Source organism: Xiphophorus hellerii, chromosome 13 (genome assembly GCF_003331165.1).
Source record: "Xiphophorus hellerii strain 12219 chromosome 13, Xiphophorus_hellerii-4.1, whole genome shotgun sequence".
NCBI lineage: Eukaryota > Metazoa > Chordata > Actinopteri > Cyprinodontiformes > Poeciliidae > Xiphophorus > Xiphophorus hellerii.
This window is the reverse complement of record NC_045684.1, coordinates 26,156,886-26,182,044: the sequence shown is the minus strand read 5'-3', so window position 1 is coordinate 26,182,044 and position 25,159 is coordinate 26,156,886. Positions and strand designations below refer to the sequence as shown.

The following is a 25,159-nucleotide window of genomic DNA, read 5'->3' as shown; positions in this document are numbered from 1 at the left end:
GCTGCCTACTTGCTGGTTCCACTAGCAATTTATTTTAATTATAACTTGGGAAAAAGGTCTTGTTTTTAGTTAAATAATCTACCAGTGGAAATAGCTAGATGGCACGGTCTGCTAACTAGCTAGTTAGCATTAACTGTTTACTGTCTATTTCCACTGGTAACTTATTTTACTTATAACATTGGGGATAGGTCTTCCACTGGTAAATTATTTCACTTATAACATGGGGAAACATTCCATATTTTCTCTTCTGCTTTTGCCTTTGCAGAATAAACTTTGTGGTGACAATTGCAGCTTTAACTGGGAACGGTTTTCCATCAGGAAAGGTCTTGGAGGCAGCTGGTGATTTTGTAGTAGCTCTAGACTTTCTGATTCAGATCCATGGGTCATAAAATAGATCATACAATGTCATTCTGTCATTTTAGAGGTTCCAGGTTTTAAAAATATGTTTCAAATTCCATCTAAATTAAAATGTTTAGCAGTACCCAGTGAAAATTTCTGAATATTTTGTCTGTTTCCAGGACCGATCCCTGCTCAACAGATTACTGATAGATGAATATTTACTGACACCGGCTGTTTAAGCATTAAGCTCAAAAACCTTCCTCTAAACACCATTCACAAAATATTCAACATGACATGTTTTAAGGAGCTTTATTTTATTTCACAACTGCTCTTTAAATCACTCCACTGTCACAGTGTTAGAGGGCAGAAGCCCGTTTCCAATTCAGTTCCAGCTTAAATTCTCCCACACATAATCATCTTGTCTTCTAATGGTTTACGTTGTAATTGGTATAGATATAGAAAACCAACCACAAAAAACAATAAATAATAGTTGATAATAATAGTCAGATAAGGAATCTGAAGCTAATTCTGCACTAAATGGACGGACATCAAGAATACATATGCCAGATAGCAAAGTATGAGTGAATCAATGTTGAAATATAGTCAGACAGAAACATTGAATCCACGTTGAAGCCTGACTACATGTTGAATCAACGTTAGGGTTTCAACCATAACTGATCAACTGATCAAACTAATCAATGTTGATTCAACCATCATCTGAATTTGGATCTACATGCACGTTTGTGTTGATTTTGTATTGAATAAAAGTTAAAGAATGAATATTGATCCATGTACATTTTTTGGTCTGATAGGTCTACATCATAACATACCATTAAAAGTTTCTTCACTGGTGTTAAACACACAATTGTGTTGGCAGATAATGGGTATTATCTTGTTCAAAATTATCTTACATTACCATATTTCCAAAAAGGTGTGTACACAAACTTAGATTTTACAACATGGCATTAATATTGCAATTTATTTAGAAAAACAGGTAAGAAATGTAAACATATTTGACTCCTTCTTGGCTGACAGAACAAAATTCTATTGTCCATGGAAGAACAGCATCCATGATGTTAAGCCTGGTACTCTATGAACCAGGGAAACAGTATGAGTTGTGGTAATCCAAGTTTGACTCTGGTTGGTGTCACTTTAGATCCTTGATGCCTTCCTCCTGTTCTGGAGCATAACGAAGCCAGTTTTACTGTTGTCCTTGGCAGTCAGCTTTGGGTCAAACTGCAGAGCAGCAGCTGAAAAACACAACAATAAGAGTGAGGAAGATGATGGTTTTGGCCAGTTAGAAAGATGAAAAAACATTTGAAAACCTTTGAAATATTAATGTACTGGTTATAAGTCTAAGAACAAACATAGAAACTGTATATAATGGTTCCACTTGTACACTCAGTTAAATTAATAAGGATACGTCAATGAATATTCATGAATATTTATATTAATATTAGCTGACATACAAAATCACACATTTGTCTATTATGCTGCAGCATAGGGGCAAAACAATGTAGTAATTTTTCAATGACTTTTCACAGACAGCTTCTCATATTTTTTCTATAGCTTTCTGCCTCTGTAATTCAGTTCAGTTCAAATAAAAATACTTTATTGATCCTGAAGGGAAATTAAATAACTATCGATCTCACTTTCTCTCTCTCAGTCAGTCTCTCTTCAACTATTCTGTCAGATTGTATTCATTCAACATCAAGATTCTTACATCAAACATCCACATTAGCTGAGATTATTATTAGAAGAGGCTGTTTATCAATGTATTTCTGGCAGATCTGAAGATTTTTAAATTATTTTCTAACTTTTAATATTCTATGTTATTTAGTTGATTAAAAGACAGTATAAAAATTTGCTAAAACCAATAAACCTAAATTTGAACTCAGTGTTGATGAAAACAAATATGTTTGGTTCAATAAAAGCACAGCATTTGCGGCTGTATGGTATGTGTAGTGTTAAAGCAAACTTTGGGCCAATGAATTTAGTTCTCAGATGCATGATTAGCCAGTGTTTGTTATACATATTACTGTGGTGAACAGCCATTTCCATATCCATTTTCTTATTTGACAATAAATATCAATATTCCACTCACTGTTTGGTAATTTATTTTCAGGTTGTTCCTATGAAACAACCTGAAACGAAGGTTGTTTCAGGTTGCACAACAAGCCAAGTCACATTCCATGGTGGTATGTTTTGGGATGCAACAATCATAGAGTTTGATGGTACAATTATAGTCTGGGGAAGAAAAAAACAATTTCACAATTATTATTACTGTATGTGTCACTTATTTACCAAAATGGATGAATAACGTATTTGTAATCTGAGGCTTTATTGTATTTCCCTCTCAAACTTTCATAGTTAATGTTTTCAGACAGTTGTTACCTTGTTGTTGTCAACACATAAATGTAATATATAAACTGAAAAATGTATTTCTTTGGTTTTAAGCCTTTTTAAAATATTTGTGTTGGTGAGGTTCTATAGTGACACCAATAATAATAATAGGTTCTATCTGTCAGTGCTTTTAATAAAACTCAGATACTTTACAATAACATAATTTATGAACGTAGAAACTGCAACACATTTGTTTATCATACACTTAAATAATAACAAAAATTAAGTAGTATCACCACTAATAATAATAAGTAAAAGTTGTCTGAGATGTCAGCTGTTGGGGTCAGTTTGAAAAGATGGATTTTAAGTTTGTTTTTAAAAGAGAGGTATGAGTGAGTCTGATTTTCTGAAGGGAAGGAGTCTCAGAGGGTCAGGCTGCAATATTCTCCTTTAACTTCCATTTTCACTCTTCAGTCCAGTTTTCTCTTTTTTATCCTTCCACCTGGCTGCGCCTAATTTCCACGCACACGTAACACAAATGCAGGTGTAAGTGAAAGCTCTGATATTAAAATCTGTCTAGCTGACATGAACCAGACAGAACACCCAACACGTTAACATGTTACAGGCATTTGAACACGAGGTCCTGGCAAGGAGGTGATGTGCTGACAGTGGAGACAGCCAATTACACGTTAGCAAGAAATTTAAGACCCAATCGATGAGCTTGTGGGCGGTCTCAAAATAAAAAAGATTCTGCTTCAGGAGCTGTTTTCCGCTCGGTCATGGTGCTTGACCTGCTTGACCCTTCCCGTCCCCAAAGTAAAATTCCAGCACAATGGCGGAGCATTGACGCATCGCATGACAAGAGTTTGGATCCACTGGAGCTCTGCCACAAACAGCCAGCCGGCCAGGGGATTAGTCATGTGGTGGAGATAAGTAGTGACATGGGAGGAGTTTTCTTCCTAAATGAATTGTGTTTTCCAGGGTGAAGCGAATGATAACCTATCAGGACAATCTGAGATTAAGCTATTTACTGTCAACAATTCAGTTCAAAGGTACTTTATTAATCCCATTGGGAAATAAAATGTAACTCGCATTAATTCAAATTCTTCAAAGAGTCATTGTAGACAGCGATGGTCTACAGTGAAAGATCTCCTGTATTTGAATCTGAATCTGAAGAAGCCTCTGACCAAAGACACTGTTTTCCCAAGACAGTATCATGAAGAGGATGGTCAGGGTTGGTCATAATTTTTTTGATTTTTGATGAAGAATCCTATTTTTTTCATTGTCTTCTCCAGAGGCTCCACAGTCATCCTCTTAACACAGTGGTTCTCAATTCCGGTCCTCACGCCCCCCTGCCCTGCATGTTTTAGGTGTTTCCCTCCTGCCACACACCTGGATTGAATATTTGTGTGATTAACAGGCTTCTCCACTACTTGATGGTCAGCAGTCATTTGAATCAGCTGTTCTAGAATAGAGGCACATCTAAAACATGCAGAGCAGGGGGGCCTGAGGACTGGAATTGAGAAGCACTGTAACAGAACCAGTACAGAACCAGGTTTCTTTGTCACGTTGTTGAGCCTTTCCAGATTCCTGGTTCTGATGCTGCTGCCCCAACAGATGACAGCAGAAGAGATGAAACTAACAACAGACTTATAGAAGATCTGCAGCATCTTGCTGCAAACCTTGAAGGATCTTACTTCCTCAAGAAGTCCAGTCTTCTCTGTAGACGCTGAATAGAAACTTCCAGAGATCTCGTCAGCTAAATCACAGTGTGGAATCTTTTATTTTAGTATTTTAATTTTATGTAACACCCAAAGCAATATGATATGTTTATATCAGTCACATCTTAGAAATGTTTTGCACCGCTTACTCTGGTGACTCTGAGGGTTGACGCTGCGTGCACAAACCACGCCCACCCTGTGCACCATCAGCCTCTCCGGCTAAAACATGGTGCGTACCCTCTGACTGAAGCCGGAGACAGTTACAGATACTCCACGATTAGAATCAGAACAAACAATGTGGTGAGTTAGTTTAACAAGTAATATAGTTGATTAATGTACGTTCTTTAAAAAAAAAAAAAAAAAAATTCCGTTTGAGACGACCTTTCACCTTACATCCCATGTGAAGACAAAATGGCCGCGTACGTGTTGAACATATCCAGGATATTTTCTCGTGAATTAATTTCAGCTTCATTCCAGTTTCATCGATATCGGGTATGATACGTTAGTGTCCCGTCAACATGGCTACCATGGTTCCACGGCGGGTCAGATGGACGAGTTTCTGATGTGATTTCTATCTGCTTTAGTCCTGCCTGCAGAGGCTGCCTGCGGTGAAGCCGCCTCCCCTCTCTGCTCTCTTCACACACCAGTTCGGGAGTTCAGCAGCATGTTGGCAGGAGGCTGAGGTCCAGGCGGCACAGACTGCAGATCGGTACAAACAAAGACCCTGGGATTACCTGGACAGCGAAGGTACCGGTGTTACACCATCTTATGTGACCACCGTATATTGTGACCGTAGGAGGCACTGTTGCATTTTAAGCAAGGGATGAGGGAGTCAATAAACCTATTATAGTAAAATAAAACTCTGCTATTCAAGTATTTATTATGTTTTTCTATAAGTAGAACATTCTATAATAGTCATAATATTGGTGGTCAAATGTTTTTTTTTTCTAAGGCTTTTTTCTATATTTTTCCTTTTGCTTACGTTTTGGCGTAGCAGTGTTAAAATGCAACAGCGCCTCCTACGGTCACAGAATGTGGTGCAACCAGCAGGGAACTCTAGATTCTTGGCCTTTGCTGCAGCTGTTGGTTGTACTATGCTCCATGTGTTTGGCAGAGTATGTTGAGCGGTACGGCAGCAGTGCGGTGTGGGCAGGCTACAGGAGGAACCACAAGGGAGGCATCCCGCCCCAGAAGACACGCAAGACTTGCATTGTACCATTCCTTCTCTGCAGAACTGACTTCTTTATGCTCTGCTATTTAAATAACCAGAACTCTGTTTTTTGTTTTGCAGAGAGGAGACAAGATATGTGGGAACCCCTGTCCAATTTGTAGAGATCCTAACATTATCGTCCACCATCAGGTAGGTGAAGGTTTGACTGCACACTTGATCAAAATGTCATGTTTTCCGTCCGTCCCTCTCACCCTCCATCCCTCACCTTTGTCAAAAGTGGGTCAGGAGGGGTTTTCTAGAGTTGCACCAACTGGAGCATCTGTGTGAAAGCAAATCTACATGATTAAGTTTGAAATAAAAAATATATTTTATATATTTATTTCTATTTCAAAATCCATTTTGTTTCATTTTTAGATTGTAATATGAAAATCCATTTTCATGTCCCAGTGTCAGCTTCCAGCTGTTTTTAGACTGAACCAGGTGTGGATGCTGAACCGTCACTTTAGGCCAAGTTCTGTGAAATATTTCAGTTCAACATTCAGAGGCTGCTACCTTTAAAGATCAGTCAATGATTGTTATTCCGTCATTGCTTGTATTCTGTTTTTTCTTTGCTGGATCACTTATGAAGGAGGTGTCCAGGTTTTCAGATGTATTCATCTCAACTAATTCAAATGACATTCTCTGCATTCTTATGGTTAAATATCTTTTTCTTTTTTACAATGGAAATTTTAGTCTAGTATTGTTGAGGAAAATAACTTCTTTTGGAGCACAAACAGAACCAGAATAACTCCTATTATCTTCACTTGTAGAATGTGAAATTACTCCAGCAGTTTATCAGCCCACACACTGGAATGGTGTATGATCCCACTCTGACTGGTAAGGCATTGTCTGACCTTTTAATGTAGAAAGTGTAGCAGCCACTGATTGTTCTGGTGGATCTCCTTTCCTCAGGTGTGTGTATGAAACAACAGAAAAAGCTGAATGAAGCCATCAACAAAGCAAGAGATGACGGTACGAAATTCTTAGCTTTTCTGGAACTCTGCATTAAGTCGACCAGAACTCCTGGCTTCATTTGGGCTCGCTTTTCCAAATGCATTGAATCGCCGGGAATTTAACATGTCATCTTATGTGTTATGCAGTGGAGATCAGGAGGGCACCAATAATATCAGGAATGTTGCATTTTTTCAAGTTCTGTTTCTTTTTTCAGCAGTGAATAATTGATTCAACAAATTCAGAAAACAGGAGCTTAAAGTTTCAGGTTATTTTTCAACCCTTCTCAGTGCTTAAACTGTTTTGATCTGTTGAGCTTTACCAGAAATATGAGCTTTATCCAAAGCTTCATCTTCATAGATACCCATCAATCCCTACCAACCTATTTAGTTTTCCCCTTTATCACTGCCGTCATTTTAGATAGAACTATTTTATCCTTTGTAAGCAGATATGTAATCAAATCTTTCTTAAACATGCTCTCCATAAAGATGCCACAATAAATTAGACCCTTATCTAATCTATTGTCGAATATGCCTGAAAAAATAGTTGCTAATCAAGTATGTAATCATCTACATACTTGATGATTACGTCAAGTAATCATCAATCATCATACTTGATGATTACATCAAGTAATCATTAAAAATGACATGTGATTACTTGATGAGCTCTCTGAGCTCTGAAAGGATTCAGAGCAACTGAAACTGCTCTGGTAAAGTCACTGGTTTTCTTACAGACTCACATGATGGGATAGTGCTGCTAGACCCCAGCTCCAAACAGAACACTTAAAAATGACAGTATTTTGATATTTGGATCGACTTGGCAATATTTTTCTGTTTATAAATTGGATCAATTTTATGTTTGCATAGTGCCCTTCAGACACCTTTTCTTATGAAACAGCTTTATAAACAGACTTGAATGAATGTTTTTCTTGGTTACAGAAGGCAAAACTTCATATATATCAAGTTAAGCAGTTTGCAGATTACATGAAGTTGTAGCCTCAATCACAGAATAAAAGTCAAGTAGAAACAGTTTTCTATGCATTTATAGAAAATAGCGTTTGAATAAGCAACATTAGCTAACCTACTGTAATTAAGTTGCTTTTTTTCTTAGAGTACACAGAGCTTTAAGCTACTTTTCTACTGCAGTATTATTAGAAAGTGAAAGTTACCAAAAATCCACTTAAACCTGGTGTGTGAAAACAACAGAAAAACTTAACCAAATATTTCTCCTTTCAGGTTTACTTCCTTTTCAGATTCCACATGTGGATTTTTCAGGAGAGGATTACTCCAACACTCATGATGCTGTTGGGCTCACATCACCTCCACCATTCCTCAGCCCTAGTGAACCCTGGTATAAATGGTATGGAGAAATATCGCCTGATGATAAGAAAGTGGATCAAGTCAAGAAGATATACAAGGCTTATTTAAAACACTAGTCGTGAAAAATGCTTAAAATCTCCCATAGACTTCAACATGCCTGAACATTCTACTGACTTTCACAACTTTTAAATAAATAAAATGACAAAAATGCAAGTGGAAGATTCTTTTATTAAGTTTTGACAGATCATAGTTAAAGATATTTAATCTTCCTGCTTATGTGAAGCAGAAAGAATGACTGATATTCCAAATGTTCTGATGTATATGATTGTAAATAATCTATAGTCGGGGTCTCCCCTGGAAGTGATCATGGATTGACCTTATTGACCATGGTTTCTCCAAGGGCCTCCAACACTTCCCTCTTGTAGTCATCAAAGTCTCCCTCGATCTGGTTGACGGTGCAGTCCTCCACCACCCACAGCTGGCACTGAGTCTCCGTGATGAGTCGCGCGTCATGACTCACGATGATCACAGCTGCTCACAGGATCAGAGTATAATTCAGATAATCTGAAAAAAAAAACCCCTCAAGCTTCTCTGCCTTCCCCCTATGGTCCTGCTGTCATCTGAACAAATACTCTGCACCATCAGAAACAACCAAACAGAGCCAGTTGGAGGGTGTTGGTGCTGTCAAGCAGACTCATGTATGTGCTGCTCCCACCCTCCCTTTTGCTCTCTGCTACACGACAGCTGGTTCACCACAGCAGAGACTGCCATGAATGCTCAGGCTTGTTAGCATAACCAATATAGCAGGTAAACGGTTTTCTTGGAACAGTAAATTGTTTTTATGCCACCCGCACATTTAGTACAATAGGTTGATCGACAGTGCTAAAACCCTCTCGTGGCTCTGATTGGTTCTTTTTAACCAAGGGGGTTTAGCACTGTCGATTGCAATAGTGGATCAGGAGGGAGGAGCTTGTTTTTTATTTCACAGATTATCTGTCTCATTCTGTTATGACATGGTGACAGACTTAATATGTAAAACACATTTTTGTAAAAGTTGCACACTGCAGCTTTTTACCATGGCTGTTTTTGTCTTCCCTGTACTACAGGATATTAGAATGGTAAATTAAATGGACACAAAGCAATAAAAACATCAACAGGTACATCACAGAAATTTGTCACTCATTTCAGAAAGTGAAACTCAAACTCATCACTCGGAGTGAAATGTTTGAAGCTATTATTTCTTGTCATTTTGATTATTATGGCTTACACAGCATGTCAGAAAATTAATTATTACATAGCCAATTTAAAAAAGGCTTAACAGATATGTCAAACGACTAAAAAATATGTTGACTTATATGCACTCGGCCTGGTTGGGGTTCCTGCTGTATGAATTCTGCATCAATGCAGCGCAGCTTAAGCTAACGCTGCTCTCGTGCAGAGACTCCTTACTTTCCCAGATTTTCACAGCTTTTAAAATAAATAATTTTACTCACCTCCTTTGTATTCATTGATGGCCTCTGATAAGGCGTCTATTGACTCAATGTCCAAATTATTAGTAGGTTCATCCTAAAAAAAATACAAATAATATTTGACTTCACTCAGAAGTACAAAAAAAAAAAAAAAATTCTAAAGATGAATAAATTCAGGTGTGGACACCATCAGTTCAGGTGGCGAGGCTCAGGATATCTTTGGGACATCAAGTAAAAATGCAAAATGTCCCAAAATAAAGGCAAGTTCGTCCCACTGACTACAGCCCCTTCCACATCATCCTAAGTGATCTGCTGAGGTTGGGGGGTCACATGCAGGGTTTCCCCCAGAAAACCTGCTGACTCTGTGGTAGGGCGCTCCACCAGCAACCAGAATGGCTCCACCGGGGTTTTGTGTTAAAAGGTGGCAATAAATTGAAAATATGACAATTATTTGTTTATTAGATGACATTTACAATACGTTAATTACAAAGTCTTAAAAATGCAAAGAAATCATGCAATTAAAATTAATGTTTTTTGTACATCAGTTAATTAATTCTTAATTACATTCTTAGTATTTGTTAAATTAAGTTTCCAGTGTTTTCCTAAATGCTGCCATTTTGTTTAGTAATGTTTACTAATTGGTGCAGTGTTTTGATTTTCTGGTCGTGATTGGCTGTTAGTTATCCACGTAAATGCAATATTTGAAAGCAATACTCTGATTGGATGAAAAGGACCTGTCTGAGATTGGTTTTAGGAGTGATTCAAATGATCATACACTTTACAAAGTTACATAACAGACACAGTAAATACACTAGTGGGGGTGGGGGGATTATATATTATCATAATTTTTTGTTACTCTGCTGATTATCATAATGTAATCAAGTTTTACAGGTTCAAGTCTCCCCCAGCTGCATCTTATGCACCCTCACTGTATAAATATCTTATTAAGTGTTTTGGAAGCAAAGTGAATTTGGCCCATAATATCGTCTGAGTGGAATTTCATCTAATAACTCAGAGTAGATTCTCATGAGTCTCACTTTAAGTTCTCCTCTAAGCACTGCTTGAACTAGGTCACCTGTTAATGGTAGATTTCAAAAGGGCCATTGATACTTTGATGACTAGACAGGAAGCAGCTCTTACCAAGATAAGCACATCTGGCTGACGACAAGCCAACTCTGAAAACACAACTCTGGCTTTCTGGCCGCCTGTTGGAAGAAAATGCAGAGGGGATTAAAAATGGCTCCTCTGAAACAAACAGCCATGCGGCAGCTGCTTAGGTCCATACCAGAGAGTTTGGAGATCTGAATGGTGTGTGCATGACTTTCAAGGCCAAAGCGTCCCAGGCACTTTCTGCTATCCTGGTAGGGCAGGTTGAAGTTTCTCATTAGATACTCTGTTGCCGTCTCCTCCATGTTCAGTTGATCAGCATATTGCTGATTAAAGAAGCCCACTTTCTGTTGGAGACAAAAACAAAAAGGCATCAGCAGGTGGGACACAAGCAAGGAAAACAAGGACATTAACACCAACAAAAACATTTATACTTCAGGACATTTAAAATAAGATCAGAACAATACATCAAAGGAATATTCTTCTATCTGCCTCACTACATCAAGCTTTAACTGACTGTCACAGCTCCAGGGTTACTGGTTAAAATTCCAGTTTAGGGATTTATTTTTCTTGCAGCTTGCATATTGTTCACTAGAAATGTTCCCTTTTCTCAGACTTAACTTGGTTCTTTCCACAGAGCAAAACATGCAAGTTAACTTATAGTGGCCGGGTGTCTGGTGACAAGTGGCCTTTGACCTGTGAACAAGGTCCCTTCCTCAAGCCTACCAGCTTAAATCTGCATATTGGCACGGTCCCAATACTTACACTGCACCCTACAGCGATCTATGAAGTATGTACTCAATCAAAATGAAGATAAGAGTTTGAGTGTGCAGATTACAAACATGTGTTGCAACTGTGTTGCAACTTTGACATCCAGAATGGCAGGCTGGTCACAGTTTAGGCATTTGTGCACAAAAAATTTAATTAATTTCATAATTATGTATGAAGTTTTCCCTGTAATGACTTTCTGCTTCAAATAAAATAAAATTCAATATAAATATCAGTTCCTGTGCGTTTTGTGACGAAAATTTTGAGATATCTTTTTTCAAATGCAACTTCATTAATGTTTTTAGAAAGATTTTCAAAACTGGATCTTGTACAAGAGATTTATTCTGCTTTCAAGTTTTAATATAATAAAATTTGGTCTTCTCACTGATGAAGAGTTAAATTATGATATTAAAGATTTAATCCTAAGTTTTTATTCACAAATACAGCTTTCTAAAATTCACCACAATTTTTAATATTTTCAAAATGAAATAAATTTATTTTTGAAGGTGCTTAAACTCTGCACCAAAACAAAAGCCCAATCTTTATTCCAATATATATATATTTTTAATCACCCCGCAAGGGGTCTTTTTGTGGGCTCTAGTGTCCCTTTTTCAAAGTAGGCTGACAGGAAAGGGGGAAGGAGAGGGGGGAAGACATGCGGTAAACGTCGTCGGGTTCGGGAGTCGAACCCGCGACAGCCGCGTCGAGGCCACGTTGCCTCTGAATGTGGGTCGCGCTAACCCCTCCGCCACCACGGCACACCCCTATTCCAATCTTTTAATAGCTTCATTGAAGATTTGAAATTCGTCTACCATTTGAAACATTTTCTGTTTACTTTCCTCACAGTTAGTTTGTGACTCTTCTTTTTTATTCCTTCTTTTTGCTGCTCAGTTTATCATATCAAACTTTTTTGTTACTAATGGGTGCCTTGTATTTTTTAAAATTTTTTAATAATGACAAAATTGCCATGTAATTGCTTGTAATTGAAAACGTCACCTGCAGAAATTAATTGTGGGTAACCCACTTTGCCGAAGTCCGCCTACGTAGATGGGGGCTTAGCAGACGTGTGGAAATAGGACCCAAAATGGGCGGGGCGAAGGCCGGATGGAGAGAATGTGGGACCCACTGCGCACTCAAACCCTTCAACATGAAGACGCATTTGAAGGACACAAGGGCAGAACAAGGGTGGAAGTGCGAGTATCGGGATCGGGCCTTTATGTGTTTGCATTTATGTTACTCACCAAGCGGTGATTCTTCCTCATTTCACCCTTAATCTGTAAAAGAAAAAGTCTTCTGTTAAGCTAGCTGTACATAGGACTATACTTTAAAGGAGGAATTTCATGTATGTGGTCTTACAGGATTTAATTTTCCTGTGAGCAGCAGCAGCAGAGTACTCTTCCCAACACCATTGGGTCCCACGATGCAAACTAATGGAGAAATGTCGGGAAAAGTAAATAACAGAAGAAAAACTGCCATAATGATATAAACTGGAATAAACTGCCAACATTATAAACAAAGTAGTAATTCATATAAAGTTCCCAGCCTTTATAATCAATGTAGACATAATTAGCACCAATATCTAAATATGAGTATGAACCATCTACTGTAGGATTTAGACACTCACTCCTGGAGTCCATGTCAATGCCAAAGTCCACATTTTTGAAGAGAGGCTTCTGACCCTCGTAGCCAAAGTCAACACCTGTATACAGTAAAAACTAGTCACACAAATATCAACAGACATGACATGCAAGCACACATAAATAAATTTATTTTGTTTGTATGTTTAAATTCCTGACAAAAGGTTTGTAGATTTATGATTTTTTTGTTACTCTGCTGATTAAACCTTAATCCAGAATAAGGTTTCAAAAATATTTAGCATAAAATAATATTCTTAAGATGTAAAAAAAAAAAAAAAAAGCCAATATAAACCCCTGCTTGACCTAGTTATGGCTGATTGTTTTTGAAAGGTCATGTTTTTATGCTATTAAAAAAATACAATGGTTTCAAAACTCTTACAATTTTGTGTCTTGCCACTATGCCCACCAGGGGGCGTTCTGCTTTAATCTAACTCTAATAGAAGGTCCGGTTGGTTTGGGGAGGTCCAATGCAGACTAAAAAAGCAAACGCTGGTCCGCCTGGGTTCGGTTGAAGTGAACTCTGCCACTGTTCAAATGCATATGAGGATGCAAGCAAACCGGGAGTGGACCACAGTGCAGCATAGACATAATAAAAGAATAGACCCCTCATTTTGTATGTTTATATAAACATGTATTGATATTACTAAATAATATATTTTAAAAAATATGAACAGCTGTGCGCTTTGTAAAATGCTCATCATACATCAATATCAGAATATTCTATTCTGTTTTCCCCACTAAGAATATTTAAATATGCTTATATATCAATATAATTCAAAAATACTTTAAAAAATGTTTCTGGTATATATAACTTTGATAGCTGTTTGAATAAGGTTTCCAGTAAAAAAAATAAAAAGAAGAAGTGTGTTAGGATCGATTAAAAGCACTAATACTTCATTGCGCCTACCAAACATACAATGACTGGAGCAGTCGACCGCTCCAACATGAGGCGTTTATGTAGTGCAGGGCTTTCTGCATTCTGCACTGCGAGTCCACAGCCAGAGGGAGAAATGGCTTGAGATATTTAACCAAAGACAAAAAACACTCAAATCTGATGATACTCCATTTTTGTTTACATTTTGTGAAAAAGGAAGTTGCGCTCATGTCTTCCTCTGAGGTCTTTGTGTTGTTCTGTAGTAGTTCTTGGGGTGGCGATGCCATATTCAGCTGTGTTCTTATTAATAACAATAAATAAATGTCAGATGTTATTATATTGGTTTTAATCAATATTATTTTAGCAGCATAAATGTAATAGTGTCTACTTTTAATTAAAAGTAACTGGATCTGGTTGATCATTTTGATTAAAATTTGTATGTTGATATCTTGAAATCATTGTATTTTTTGTTAAGGTTATAGCCCTTTGACATTCTCCTAGCAGCTGATGATTAGTCCAATAATTTCATGTTTCTGGCTATATAACTGTATTTTATCCAAACTGAAGACTCCAGCTGGATGTGGAGAAGTGTGCGGGTCACAGCAGATCTTACTGTGCAGGCCCAGGATGGGTGGAGAGAGTGGAGGAGGGTTGGGGAAGGTGAACTTCACAGTGTACTCCTTTGGCCTCTTGAGCAGCTCTGGAGCCTCCAGGCTCTCCTCCTCCTGAGGTCCTTTCTTTTTGCCCTTTTGCTGCTTCCTGGTCAGGGCCTCCTTAGTCTGTTTCTCCTGAAACATTGAAATCAGTCTGAATGAGTGTGGTTAGCAATAATCACCCAACTGTTGCCAATTTAGCTACTTTGTCACTATAGTTGGCAACGCTTCAGACAGATTTAAAATGCATCAGCCAAAATCGTAATCAGCAGGTCAAGCTTTTAAAGACGATACTATTACAGGTAGTGAAATGAGAAAAACCTTTAGTGTTCCTCCATGGTGTTATAAATTTGTTGTAATTTGAACCGCAAATGTGATTTTGTGTCGCAGTGTGGGAAGACAGCCATACTCACAGCCTGCTTGGTGGACTTGCCTCCAGCCTTCAGCTCTTTGAGTTTCTTCTCCTGTTTGTCATATTGCTTCTGCAACTCCTTCTGCTTCTGCACGTACATTTTCTTGAAGGTCACTTAACACAGAGGGAATCAAATATTTGAGGGATGTATTCTTTGCCAGGTGTTCATTTAATGAAAGTTACTTAACACCCCTGCCAAAAACCTTCTCCGGTTTTCCAAACATTTTCTTCATTTCTGCAGAGTACTGCAGTCCTACAGCAGCTCTTTGTCTTCCAGAACATCAGTTTATCACAACATTCAATGATAATGAAGGAGCAGCACTAAAATGTTCCAGCACTGTACAAACTACTCACTACACATTCAGGAGCTTTCAGATAAAAACAACAAACTAATATAGCAGAAAGCATGTGTGATACTTACAATAGTTTCCTCTATAATAGTAGAGTTTTTGGTTGTCTAGGTGGATAATATCAGTACACACATCATCGAGAAAACTCTGGTCATGGGACACTATGAGGAGAGTCTTCTTCCAGCTTTGAAGGTAGCTGTAAGTTGATTTGCAGGGAAAAAAATCTAAAGTTTTCATACCATTCAGAGAACAAAAAGTCAGAGAAAAAAACATTATCACAGTGGGAAGCTAATCAGAACTAAATATGCAAAACATTTTTACAGTTGATCAGTTATACAGAAAAAAATGTTGCCCTATTTCCTCAGGAAATTTTGATTTATTGTGTTGTTGGGATTTAAACCTAAATTAATAATCCCCAAACAGCAAGTGCCATGCAAAAATATACTACACACCCTCTGAGCTTCTCACATTTAGTGATTTTACAACCATAATGTATTTTAATGGGATTTTATCTCACAGATCAACAGAAAGTGGAACATTATGTAGAAATGGAAGCAAAATACTAAACTTCAAAAAATATTCACAAACAAAAATGGTCCTTGTATTCAGACTATTTTAAAGCCCAGAGGAACCTGAGATGCACTGATCTGATACCAATATCTGCATCACTCCTGATATTTAAAAAACAAATTCTAGATTGGGTATCAATGACTATTAACAATCCATAAGGGCAGATCTATTCAGTCTAATTCTACGTGTTAAGTGACATCGTGCTGTACTTTTTATCTTATATTATATTTAGAACTCCTAATAGAACTTTCTGAACCATTTGACAGAGGGTTTGTTGCTGTTTAGTTTTACATGTCTGACCAAAGCAGTCAACCTGTTGTTTTGGCAAGTTTCAGTCTGTTATTTATTTTACATCGGCTGTTTTACTTCTAGCTTCATTGACTGGACAATTTAAAGTTGTTGTTTGACCCACCAAAAATGTACAGCCAGAGGTGCAATGGAATGGTCCAAATCAATAAAATGACCTAGTCAAAGTACAAAAATACGCTGATTTGAGAACCTGTGACAGGACTCGAACACAGATGTTCAGTCACTTATTCATTCAAGTATTCACACCAGGGGGCCTCATTTAAAGGCACATCACACTCCAGATGTTTTGGGGGACAAAAACAAGAAAAGATGGAGAGCTTTCCACTTTTTCTCCCAAAAGTATAGAGAATGTGTTGAATCCCAGTAGGCAGTCGGCCTTGCATTTGAGTATATATTCCCTATTCTTCCACTTCACTGCTATGACATAGAAAAAACTCTAAAAATGAGTGCTTGTTCAAGGGATATGACGACTTTGGCTTCCTGTCGATAGTCTGAGTGTTATTATCTGGAATGAATGAAAGCTTCAGTACTTGTTCAGCCAGATGACAGCGTTCAGGTCCAGGTGGTTGGTGGGCTCATCCAGCATCAGCAGGGTGGGCTCCATGAACAGGGCTCTGCACACACACACACATTAACAGGAGTTAAAAACAGAGCAGCATGATGTGTAGGATCAGAATGCGGGTGGGCGATAGAGAGCTAAAAGTTTTATTGCAATATTTTGTGGTACTATTGTGATAACGGTAAACGTGACAATAGTAATTATTTCTTTTTTAAGTAACAGCATGACTGTGAATACATAACACGACACCAGTCACCTCAAGAAGTGTGATTTCTATCACTAGACTGGACACACTAGCTGGATTTAATCATATTTTCAAATGTATTGATATTTGTTGACATTCTCTATGAACTAACAGTGAAGAAGACCGTAAAGATAACAATCCCGACGGTACAAATGTTTTTGGGGGTTATTTAAACATTAATTTTAACTCATAAATCAAAATTGTTATTATGACTAGAAGTTTATCATGATGAATGATAAACACAATAAATGCCCACCCCTAGATTAGAGGATACCTAGCAAGGGAAACTCTCATCCTCCATCCTCCTGAGAAACGCTTGGTGGCTCTGTTCTGCATCTCAGGGGTAAAAGACAGACCGGCCAGGATCCGTCTGGCCTTGGCCTCTGCTGCTGCAGCTCCAATCACCCTCAGCTCTTCATACACCTGGCAAGGAGGAGAAGCAAGGAACATTTGTCACTTTTTAACCACCATGCTCTAAAATGCTCATGAATAATCCCCATAAAAACCTGAAGTACAGCCACAGAAAAGAAATGATTTTAATCATCAGAGCTGTCCGGTTGGATCTGTGTTATTTCTCTACACAGAGAGATAACAGCTTTCATTAAAGCTCTTTATGTTAGAAACCTGCGTGTTGACAGCTGGTGGACACTCAGCACTTCTCTTACAAGATGGAAAGTGTCATCAGTAGCAGAATGTTATCTTGTGAGCATTTCAATGCAGCTTTCTGTGTCAGTGGAGTAAAATGACTGGTTTAATCCCACTTGAACTGTCTGATAGAGAGTTGCTGATGACACTTGCTTAGGATTTCCAGTAGTTCTCTAAGAAAAGCCCGTTTCCATGGTAAAAGTGTGCCCCGGCTCTGTGCTAATAATAATAATAATAATAATAATAATGATACTTTATTGATCCCTTAAAGGGGGAAAATTTAGTTTGTCCCAGTATTGCACACAATAACAACAATAATAAATAACAATGAGTAAATAATGATAGTCCTAAGGACACACATATTGCTCAGTACATTAAATATATAAATATCTAATCAACATTTAAAACGCACAGCTCTAGAGACTATGTATGAATTATACAGTCTGATAACCTCAGGCAGAAAGGACTTGCTGCAGCGTTCTTTAGCACATCTGGGCTGCAATGATCTTTGGCTCTGTCTGCTCCTCAGGCTGTAGAGGGGATGGAAGAGGTCATCCTTGACAGCTCTGATCTTCTTCAGCATTCTGTCTCTCATCATCTCTTCAAGTGGAGCCAGTTTGATCCCTATAACCGACTCAGCCTTTCTTATCAGTTTGTTAAGTCTGTTTGAGTCTTTCACCTTCATTGCAGCACCCCAGCACACCACTGCATTGAAGATGGAACTAGCCACTGATGACTGATAGAACATGAAGAGCATCCTACTGCAGATGTTTAAAAGACCTGAGCTTCCATAGAAAATAGAGTCTGCTCATGGCCTTTTTGTAGAGCACATCAGTGTTCGTAGTTCAGTGTAGCTTCCTGTCTAATGTAACACCAAGGTACTTGTAGGATTGAACCTGCTTCACATCTGCCCCTGAGATGGAGATTAGGAGCAAATGTATTTTCTTGTTGCAGAAACTGACAACCATTTCCTTGGTCTTGTTTACATTAAGCAGAAGTTGGTTTTCTTCGCACCGTCACAAAATTATCCACCAATGTTCTGTACTCCACCTCCTGTCCCCCTTCCACACACCCCATAATAGCCGTGTCATCTGAGCACTTTTGCAGGTGGCACAGTTTGGAACAGTACTTAAGGTCTGCAGTGCAGGTGGTGAATAGAAAGGGAGACAGCACAGTTCCCTGGGGCGCTCCGATGTTACATATTAGACGGTCTGATTTGCAGCTCTGTAATCTCCCTTACTGAGGTCTGGCTGTCAGATAGTCGATGATCCAGGTAATAAGTGATGCATCTACGTCCATTTTAGCCAGTTTCTCCTGTAGCAATCCTGACTGGAAAGTGTTGAAGGCTGATGAAAAGTCAAGGAAAAGGATGCGGATAATGGTGTCAGGTCTGTCAAGGGAGGAATACTACCTCTGCAGCAAGTATATAATTGCATCATCCACTCCAGGTGGGGTTGGTATGCAAACTGGAGTCTTGGTCTGCATCCACCAACCTCTCTAGCATTGTTATTTTTGAATTTTTCTTCCAGCTTTCTCTTATACACAGTTCTGTATTCACACACTCCGCACTGCACATTGATGCGGTGCGGTGTGAACTCAGCTGCAGCCAGAGCCACAGCAGAAGGTCAGGGAAGCACTGTGGTGTGTGTGTGTGAGTGCTGAGGCAGCAGCAGTGTTACTGTGAGGCTCAGCAGTGAGAAAAGCAGCCCAGACATCAGGCTCACCTTCTCCAGCCTCTGGGCCACGCTGTCCTCTCCCTTCTCCAGACGAGCCTGGAGCATCTTCTCCTCCTCGAGGAGCTTCAGGCGGCGGGTGTCAGCTTTCAGCACAGCTTGCACTGCCGGGGTGTCATCAGCTATCACCTCTATCCATGACACACACACAGTCAGCGGGCGCCACACGGCTTCAGGAAGGAGAAAAACATCAAGAGTTCACTTACCCTGTTCACACAGCAACACGTCGATGTTGGGGGGGATACTGAGAGCTCTGTTTGCTATGTGTTTTAGTAAGGTGGTCTTTCCTTTGCTGTAAGACAAAATGAAAACAAGATGGTCCTGAATGAGAGAACTGACTGAATCTTAACACACAGAACCCTAATGACAGGTTAACACATGAAAACCTGCAGCTGGACATAATCAGTGTAGAAATCCTACAAAACATAACAATAAAAACCCTTAGTGATCAACCATTAGTTTCACTGTCTTCAGCTTTAAACACATAAGCTCCATAATTATTTTTAGATATTCAGCAATAAACTAAACATGCAGCATTTAAGGAAACAAATTAGAAAAGAACTCATTATAGTAGAGCCAAAAAAGGGTCTTAGAAGTTTCCTTAATAAGAGAATGTTCAACATTTTTCTAACTTTTTGGGTCAAATGTTGTTGCAAGTGGACAGAAAGTGGACTGCAGTGCAGGGCATTCTGGGTAAATACAACTAAAAAAACATGTGAACCTAGAGCTAGAGCAAGAAATGGGTCCTAGTCTTTCACCAAAGACAAAAGAAAAAGTTACAATTACTAAAGTCTGAAGCTACTCCATTTTTATTTGAATTTTGTAAAGAAAGAACTTGAGGTCATATCTTCTTCTTATATTGATTCCTTCAGTAGTTCCTGGATTGTTTGACTCTGCAGTGTGAAAACAAACCACATCAGCTAAGAATATAGCAGATGTGGCAATTTTGGTCCCCAATCAAACTGAGGTTACCGGACTATGAGGTGTGAATAATCAATATCAATGTAATATTTTATTTTATTAATCAAATAAAAGTATCTGTGAATTTGAACTTTTTAAATTTGAAAATACTCTAACATATTAAAATGAATGAAAAAACAAGGCTAATAAAATAAAATACTTTGTGTTGTAGCTAAATGATCCCATTTACAGGGACAAAAATCTGAAAATCTTCTAATAAAATGACGCTAAATGTCCCTCTGCATCAGCTCCAGCTTCTGGGGGTCCTGGTGGGGCCCCACCAGGCCTGGCCCATGCTCCAACAGAACTAATCGAAAGAATAATCGATAGATTACTCAATTACTAAAATATTTGTTTACAACAGCCCTAATCAACTATATTAGATATACTACACAACTCAATAACAGTACAATTCTTTAACATGTTTGGTCACTGATTGACAATAAAATAACATTTTCTATTCTATTGATCAGAATTTCTATCTATTTTTTCATATCAAATAGCAGCAAATAAAGTATTTACCCATTTGGTCCAACTAAACCATATCTTCTTCCTGCCACAATCAGAAGGTCAGCATTGACAAAAAGCTCCTTGCCATGAGCAGATATGCTGAACTTCTCCAGCTGAAAGACACACAACAATCTTCAACAACTGCTTCTGCTGTACACACAAGCTTAGCGTGCAAAAAAAGCTGGTAGGAATTTTAGAATAGACTACAATTACTCTTCAGAAGTTTCTTTGGTCTTTGTTTTCTTGTGTTTTTTTGGAAAGTACAAGAGAAAACTAAGTCAACAAGTTACTAAGGTGAACATGTTACCTTAATATCTGAGGCATTCTCCAGCATCGCCTGCCTGGAGGACAGCTCGGCCTGAGATACCGAGAAATCTCCTTCCAATGCGTTTTGAGCTCGGACACTTGCCACCTGACGCTCATATTCCATCTGGACAAGCACATCAACACAAATATGTAAATTGCAAGTTTCTAATTGCAGCAATGTTTCACTAGAGTTAAGAGATTGAAATTTAGCAAAGCAATAGAAGCTTGATATAAAAATAAAACCACATGAAAATGGTCAATGTTGTCATTAAGGGGTATTTGAATGAAATTGTTGAAATTTGACAGTAAATAATGTAGAAATCTCTTTGGAGTTGTTTTGAAACAGTGATATGAAAAAGTATCCCCACCCCGTCTCCTGATTTGTTTTTGGTCTTTTTTGCATGTTTGTCACAGTTTAGTGTTTCAGAACATCAAGTCAATTTAAATATTAGTCAAAGATAATAGAAGTAAAAACAAAATGCAGAAATATCCATATGTATTTAACTTGATTTAATAATGTTGGTGAAATTTTAAAAATTAGATCAAACACACATCTGTTAGGGTTGCAAACAGTTTTGCTAAGTGCTAAGTGTTACTGCACCTCCTTTTTTTTAATAAACAACTCTTCTGAGGAGTACCAGTGTGTAGATTGAGCATCTGCACCTTAAATAACCCTTAGCTACAATAGATATATATTTGGAGTAAAAGAAAGGTGATACATAGTTATTACCTGTTTTTTTTTCTTCTTTTTCTCCTTTTTACTCAGGTTAGCAAACGGGTCATCTGTTGCCTCCTTGGCCTGTTGTGCAATGACATCCTCAGCGCTCTGCTGGCAATAGCAGAGAAACACACAATCACTTAGAGAACAAAGCAGGTGGCAGAGGAGCTGTGGAGGCGCAGCATACCATCATACTGTCACTTCCTTCATCATCTTCCTCATCGTCATCCTTATTATCAGCTATGTTCCGTTGTTGCTCAGCTGCTTTTCCTTTTCCTTTCTGTAGAGTTCAATTGCAACACAAAGGTACGTAAAGAAAGGCTTTTTTTCTTTTAGTTTACACTACACTCCAGTCTGCAGTCCAAGTCCTTCATGCGACACCTAAGAGGCATGTTAACCATGACATCCTTACAGCAACCACAGCCTTCTCAGGCCGAATGTCGCCTGCCCCTGGAAAGCCCTAACTCTCTACGAGAACTTCAACACACACTTATGTTTGAGCTCTAGTAATGTACCTTCACTACAGGTTTATCGTCATCTTCATCCAGATCTTGTTCATCATCACTCTGTCCTTGGCTCAGAGCAGCAAAGATGTTTCCAGTCTAGAAAACACCAGAGAGACATATCACGACCATGCCACACACTGCAAAGGAAGCCACAAACACACAGATATATTTGCGTGGCTATCTTTGTGGGGGCTTTCCATTGACTTCCATTCATTTCCACAGCCTAAACCTTACTCTTATAATAGCCCTAACCATTACATACCTAACCCTAACCAAAACTCAATTCACACCTTAGTACTAAACCTGGCCCCTGACCCAAAAACAGTGTTTCCCCTTGTGGGGACCAGGCTTCGGTCCCCACAAGAAGCAGTGGGTCCCTACAATGTAGTGTCAGGAAAATGGTCACACACTGCAGAGGGAACCACACACACACACTCACTGCATAGAAAACCAAACACACACACTCACTCCATAGGAAACAACACACACTGTTCCTAAGAGACGAACCGTTTTCTTGTTTCCTTTGCTGGGTGTGATGCCTGTGGAAACAAAGGCAAGTAAAGCAAATAAATGTTTAGTTGGGAGAACGTAGCTACGCTGATGGGAATCATCAGAGGAAAACATCATACCTGGTTCATCTTCCTCATCGCTTCCTTGCACTGAGAGATTTTTCAAGGTCAGCATGACATCCTCATCATCCTTCTCACCCACATCCACTCCTTTTCCTTTCCGTCGTTCTTTTTTTTTCTGGGGCTAAAAAGAGTAGTTCCAAAAATGATAGACTGTGAATTTTTAGACAGTAAACACCAGGGGGTGCTGTTTGCCTCAGTAATGGTGACAGAGAAACTACTGTTCCTCAGCACTGTTAGCTTGGCCAGCCTGGTTCTTTGGTAACTGGTGGTCAGACAGCACTGAGGCTAACTATAACAGATGGAATTGAGAATGGCTCATCTAGATTAAAAAACAAAACATTTTCTTCATCACAAAAAAAATAAAACACATTTCCAGTTGTCATGGAAACCATACCCTCCCTCCGCCACACATAATTACATTGTTTTGTGTTCCAGTTAATTACCTGTTTTGTTTGATTGTCTTTCCCAGCAGCCTCATCGACCTTCTCAGGTTTGCTTTCAGTTGAGAGCTCTTCAAAAAACTGGAAAAACATTCACAACACAGTAAATGAGACACAGTTCATTTTCAAAGCACAAGATCTACTATGAGATTTTTGAGGAATAAAGATCTACTTACACTCTTTTTCCCCTTTTTGTCTTTCTTTCCTTTTTTAACTGTTTTTTCTGTGGGACGATTTGAGATAAAATTACACTCTTCGAAATTCAAGAGATCAGAGAATCCCCTTATAGATGCCAAACTTTCACAGTGACCATCAGTCTGCTCCATAAGGCTGACAAATGTAGTTGTATTGTCTTTATTTTTTCGTCCCACATACTAAAATGCATGAAAGTCATCTGAAGTTACATGAAATTCAATATAATCAAGGGTTCAAGGAAAAATACTGTCATAAATTCCGTTTGGCATCTTATTGAAAAAGCAGTAAACAGAAAAGAACTATGAACCTTTTTGACTTTTTAACATGTTTACAACTCGAATACACATGAACCGACTGGTACTGGAACTGGAAGACATTTAAAATACTCAAAATAAATCAACAAGCCTTCAGGCTGTGTATTCAAAGAAAGTTGTTTGTAGTCCCAGAAATAATAATAATAAATATACAAGTGGTAATAAAAAAATAATGATTTAGGTGAATAAAACGACCAGAGAAAGGTTTTCTGAAGTATAAAAATGTGATATTTTGTGTGTGTGTGTGTGTGTGTGTGTGTGTGTGTAGGCGGGGGTGTGCGCGTGTGTGTGTGTGAGGTGTTTTGGGGGAGGTATAGGCAAAGTATTGAAGATTTACCTATAAGACGCATGCATAGTGTAATGTAGTTTTAGGTAGTTAGTCATTTAAATAATATTCGTTTTGTAAGAATGTATCCCCCCATTTAAATTAAATTCTGTTCAATCTTCGTAATTTGTAAAAAGCATTTATCTCCAACTCTGACACAGGGCAACACAGAAGTACTCATGACAGCCAACAATACACACATTGTGAGGGTCATTTAAAGTGGCCATGTAACCGGACATTTCTGTTTGGGACTGAGGGAAGAAGCTGGAGTACCCAGTAAGAACCCATGGATACATGGGTAGAAGATACAAACTGATGACAGAATTTCAGTCTTATAGAATGTATTATGTATAATGTATTATATTCCTAATACATCTTTACCCTCACCACTACAGCTTTGGGCTTTCTTAAGACTGGTTGTAGAGAATATTATCTGAACCTGCTACATGATAAACTCATCAACACATAAAGCCAAACCAGAGTCATAATCGCAATGTAATTTCTATTTTTAAAAAAGTAAAACGGATCCATTGGAATGAATGATAGTCAAGTGTACTATCTCAAGGTTTTGTCTGTTGGATAAAGAGTTATTATGCAATATTTTTATAGTAGTAGTAGAGTTTTTAGACAGAATAAATTATCCGCATTGAAATCATCTTAACTGGACTTGAGCCAAAAGTTACAAGAAAACATATCCGGTATAGGAGTTAGAACGGTCGTTTTAAAACTGCTTGTCTGCTGACATGAATGACAGTCTGCTACTACCAGCGATTACAATAAATCAACTGAGTTTTCTTTGACTCACATCTTGCTAGCTGGAATGCTATATATCTTTTACCCAACTTCACACAGTCAGTTTTCTCACCTGCCCCTGGAGCGACATCAGTGTCCACCCATTCTGTTTCTTCTTTTGCTTTTTTAGGCATTTTATTAATTTAACTGCAAATTTTCCTGAGTATGACGTTGCTTTAATTTCTATCAAATAAACTCAGCTAGTCTCACATGTACTGCGGCCTGATAACCCAATGATGCAATATCGG

The 25,159-nt window shown here is 38.4% G+C and overlaps 2 protein-coding genes and 1 long non-coding RNA gene across 5 annotated transcripts; 1 reads left to right on the top strand and 2 right to left on the bottom strand.

Annotated features, from left to right (window-relative positions):
• Nucleotides 1-629: 629 nt before the first annotated feature.
• On the bottom strand, nt 630-4,993 carry LOC116731897 (uncharacterized). Of its 2 annotated transcripts, none has more exons than XR_004341656.1 (3): nt 4,792-4,993; nt 2,444-2,586; nt 630-1,589 (listed from the first exon to the last, which is right to left on the bottom strand). It is a non-coding gene; the product is annotated as an uncharacterized LOC116731897 (long non-coding RNA). The 2 variants fall into 2 exon arrangements; XR_004341655.1 differs by having other exon boundaries at nt 4,785-4,895.
• On the top strand, nt 4,618-8,096 carry mrps18b (mitochondrial ribosomal protein S18B). The gene is made up of 7 exons (XM_032581780.1): nt 4,618-4,895; nt 4,988-5,150; nt 5,518-5,615; nt 5,695-5,763; nt 6,384-6,450; nt 6,526-6,585; nt 7,800-8,096. The coding sequence occupies exons 1-7, from the start codon at nt 4,815-4,817 to the stop codon at nt 7,997-7,999; spliced, it is 738 nt and encodes a 245-aa protein (XP_032437671.1). The 5' UTR covers nt 4,618-4,814; the 3' UTR covers nt 8,000-8,096.
• abcf1 (ATP-binding cassette, sub-family F (GCN20), member 1) lies at nt 8,092-25,159 on the bottom strand. Of its 2 annotated transcripts, none has more exons than XM_032581748.1 (24): nt 24,985-25,159; nt 23,462-23,508; nt 23,289-23,366; nt 22,843-22,966; nt 22,721-22,752; nt 22,223-22,309; nt 21,895-21,987; nt 21,720-21,818; nt 20,991-21,113; nt 20,696-20,796; nt 19,420-19,505; nt 19,205-19,344; nt 17,110-17,258; nt 16,563-16,646; nt 15,225-15,349; nt 14,805-14,917; nt 14,352-14,526; nt 12,852-12,926; nt 12,584-12,654; nt 12,469-12,501; nt 10,638-10,806; nt 10,493-10,557; nt 9,377-9,449; nt 8,092-8,414 (listed from the first exon to the last, which is right to left on the bottom strand). In XM_032581748.1, the coding sequence occupies exons 1-24, from the start codon at nt 25,043-25,045 to the stop codon at nt 8,248-8,250; spliced, it is 2,370 nt and encodes a 789-aa protein (XP_032437639.1). In that variant the 5' UTR covers nt 25,046-25,159; the 3' UTR covers nt 8,092-8,247. The 2 variants fall into 2 exon arrangements, with proteins under 2 accessions (XP_032437639.1, XP_032437640.1); XM_032581749.1 differs by having other exon boundaries at nt 21,720-21,815.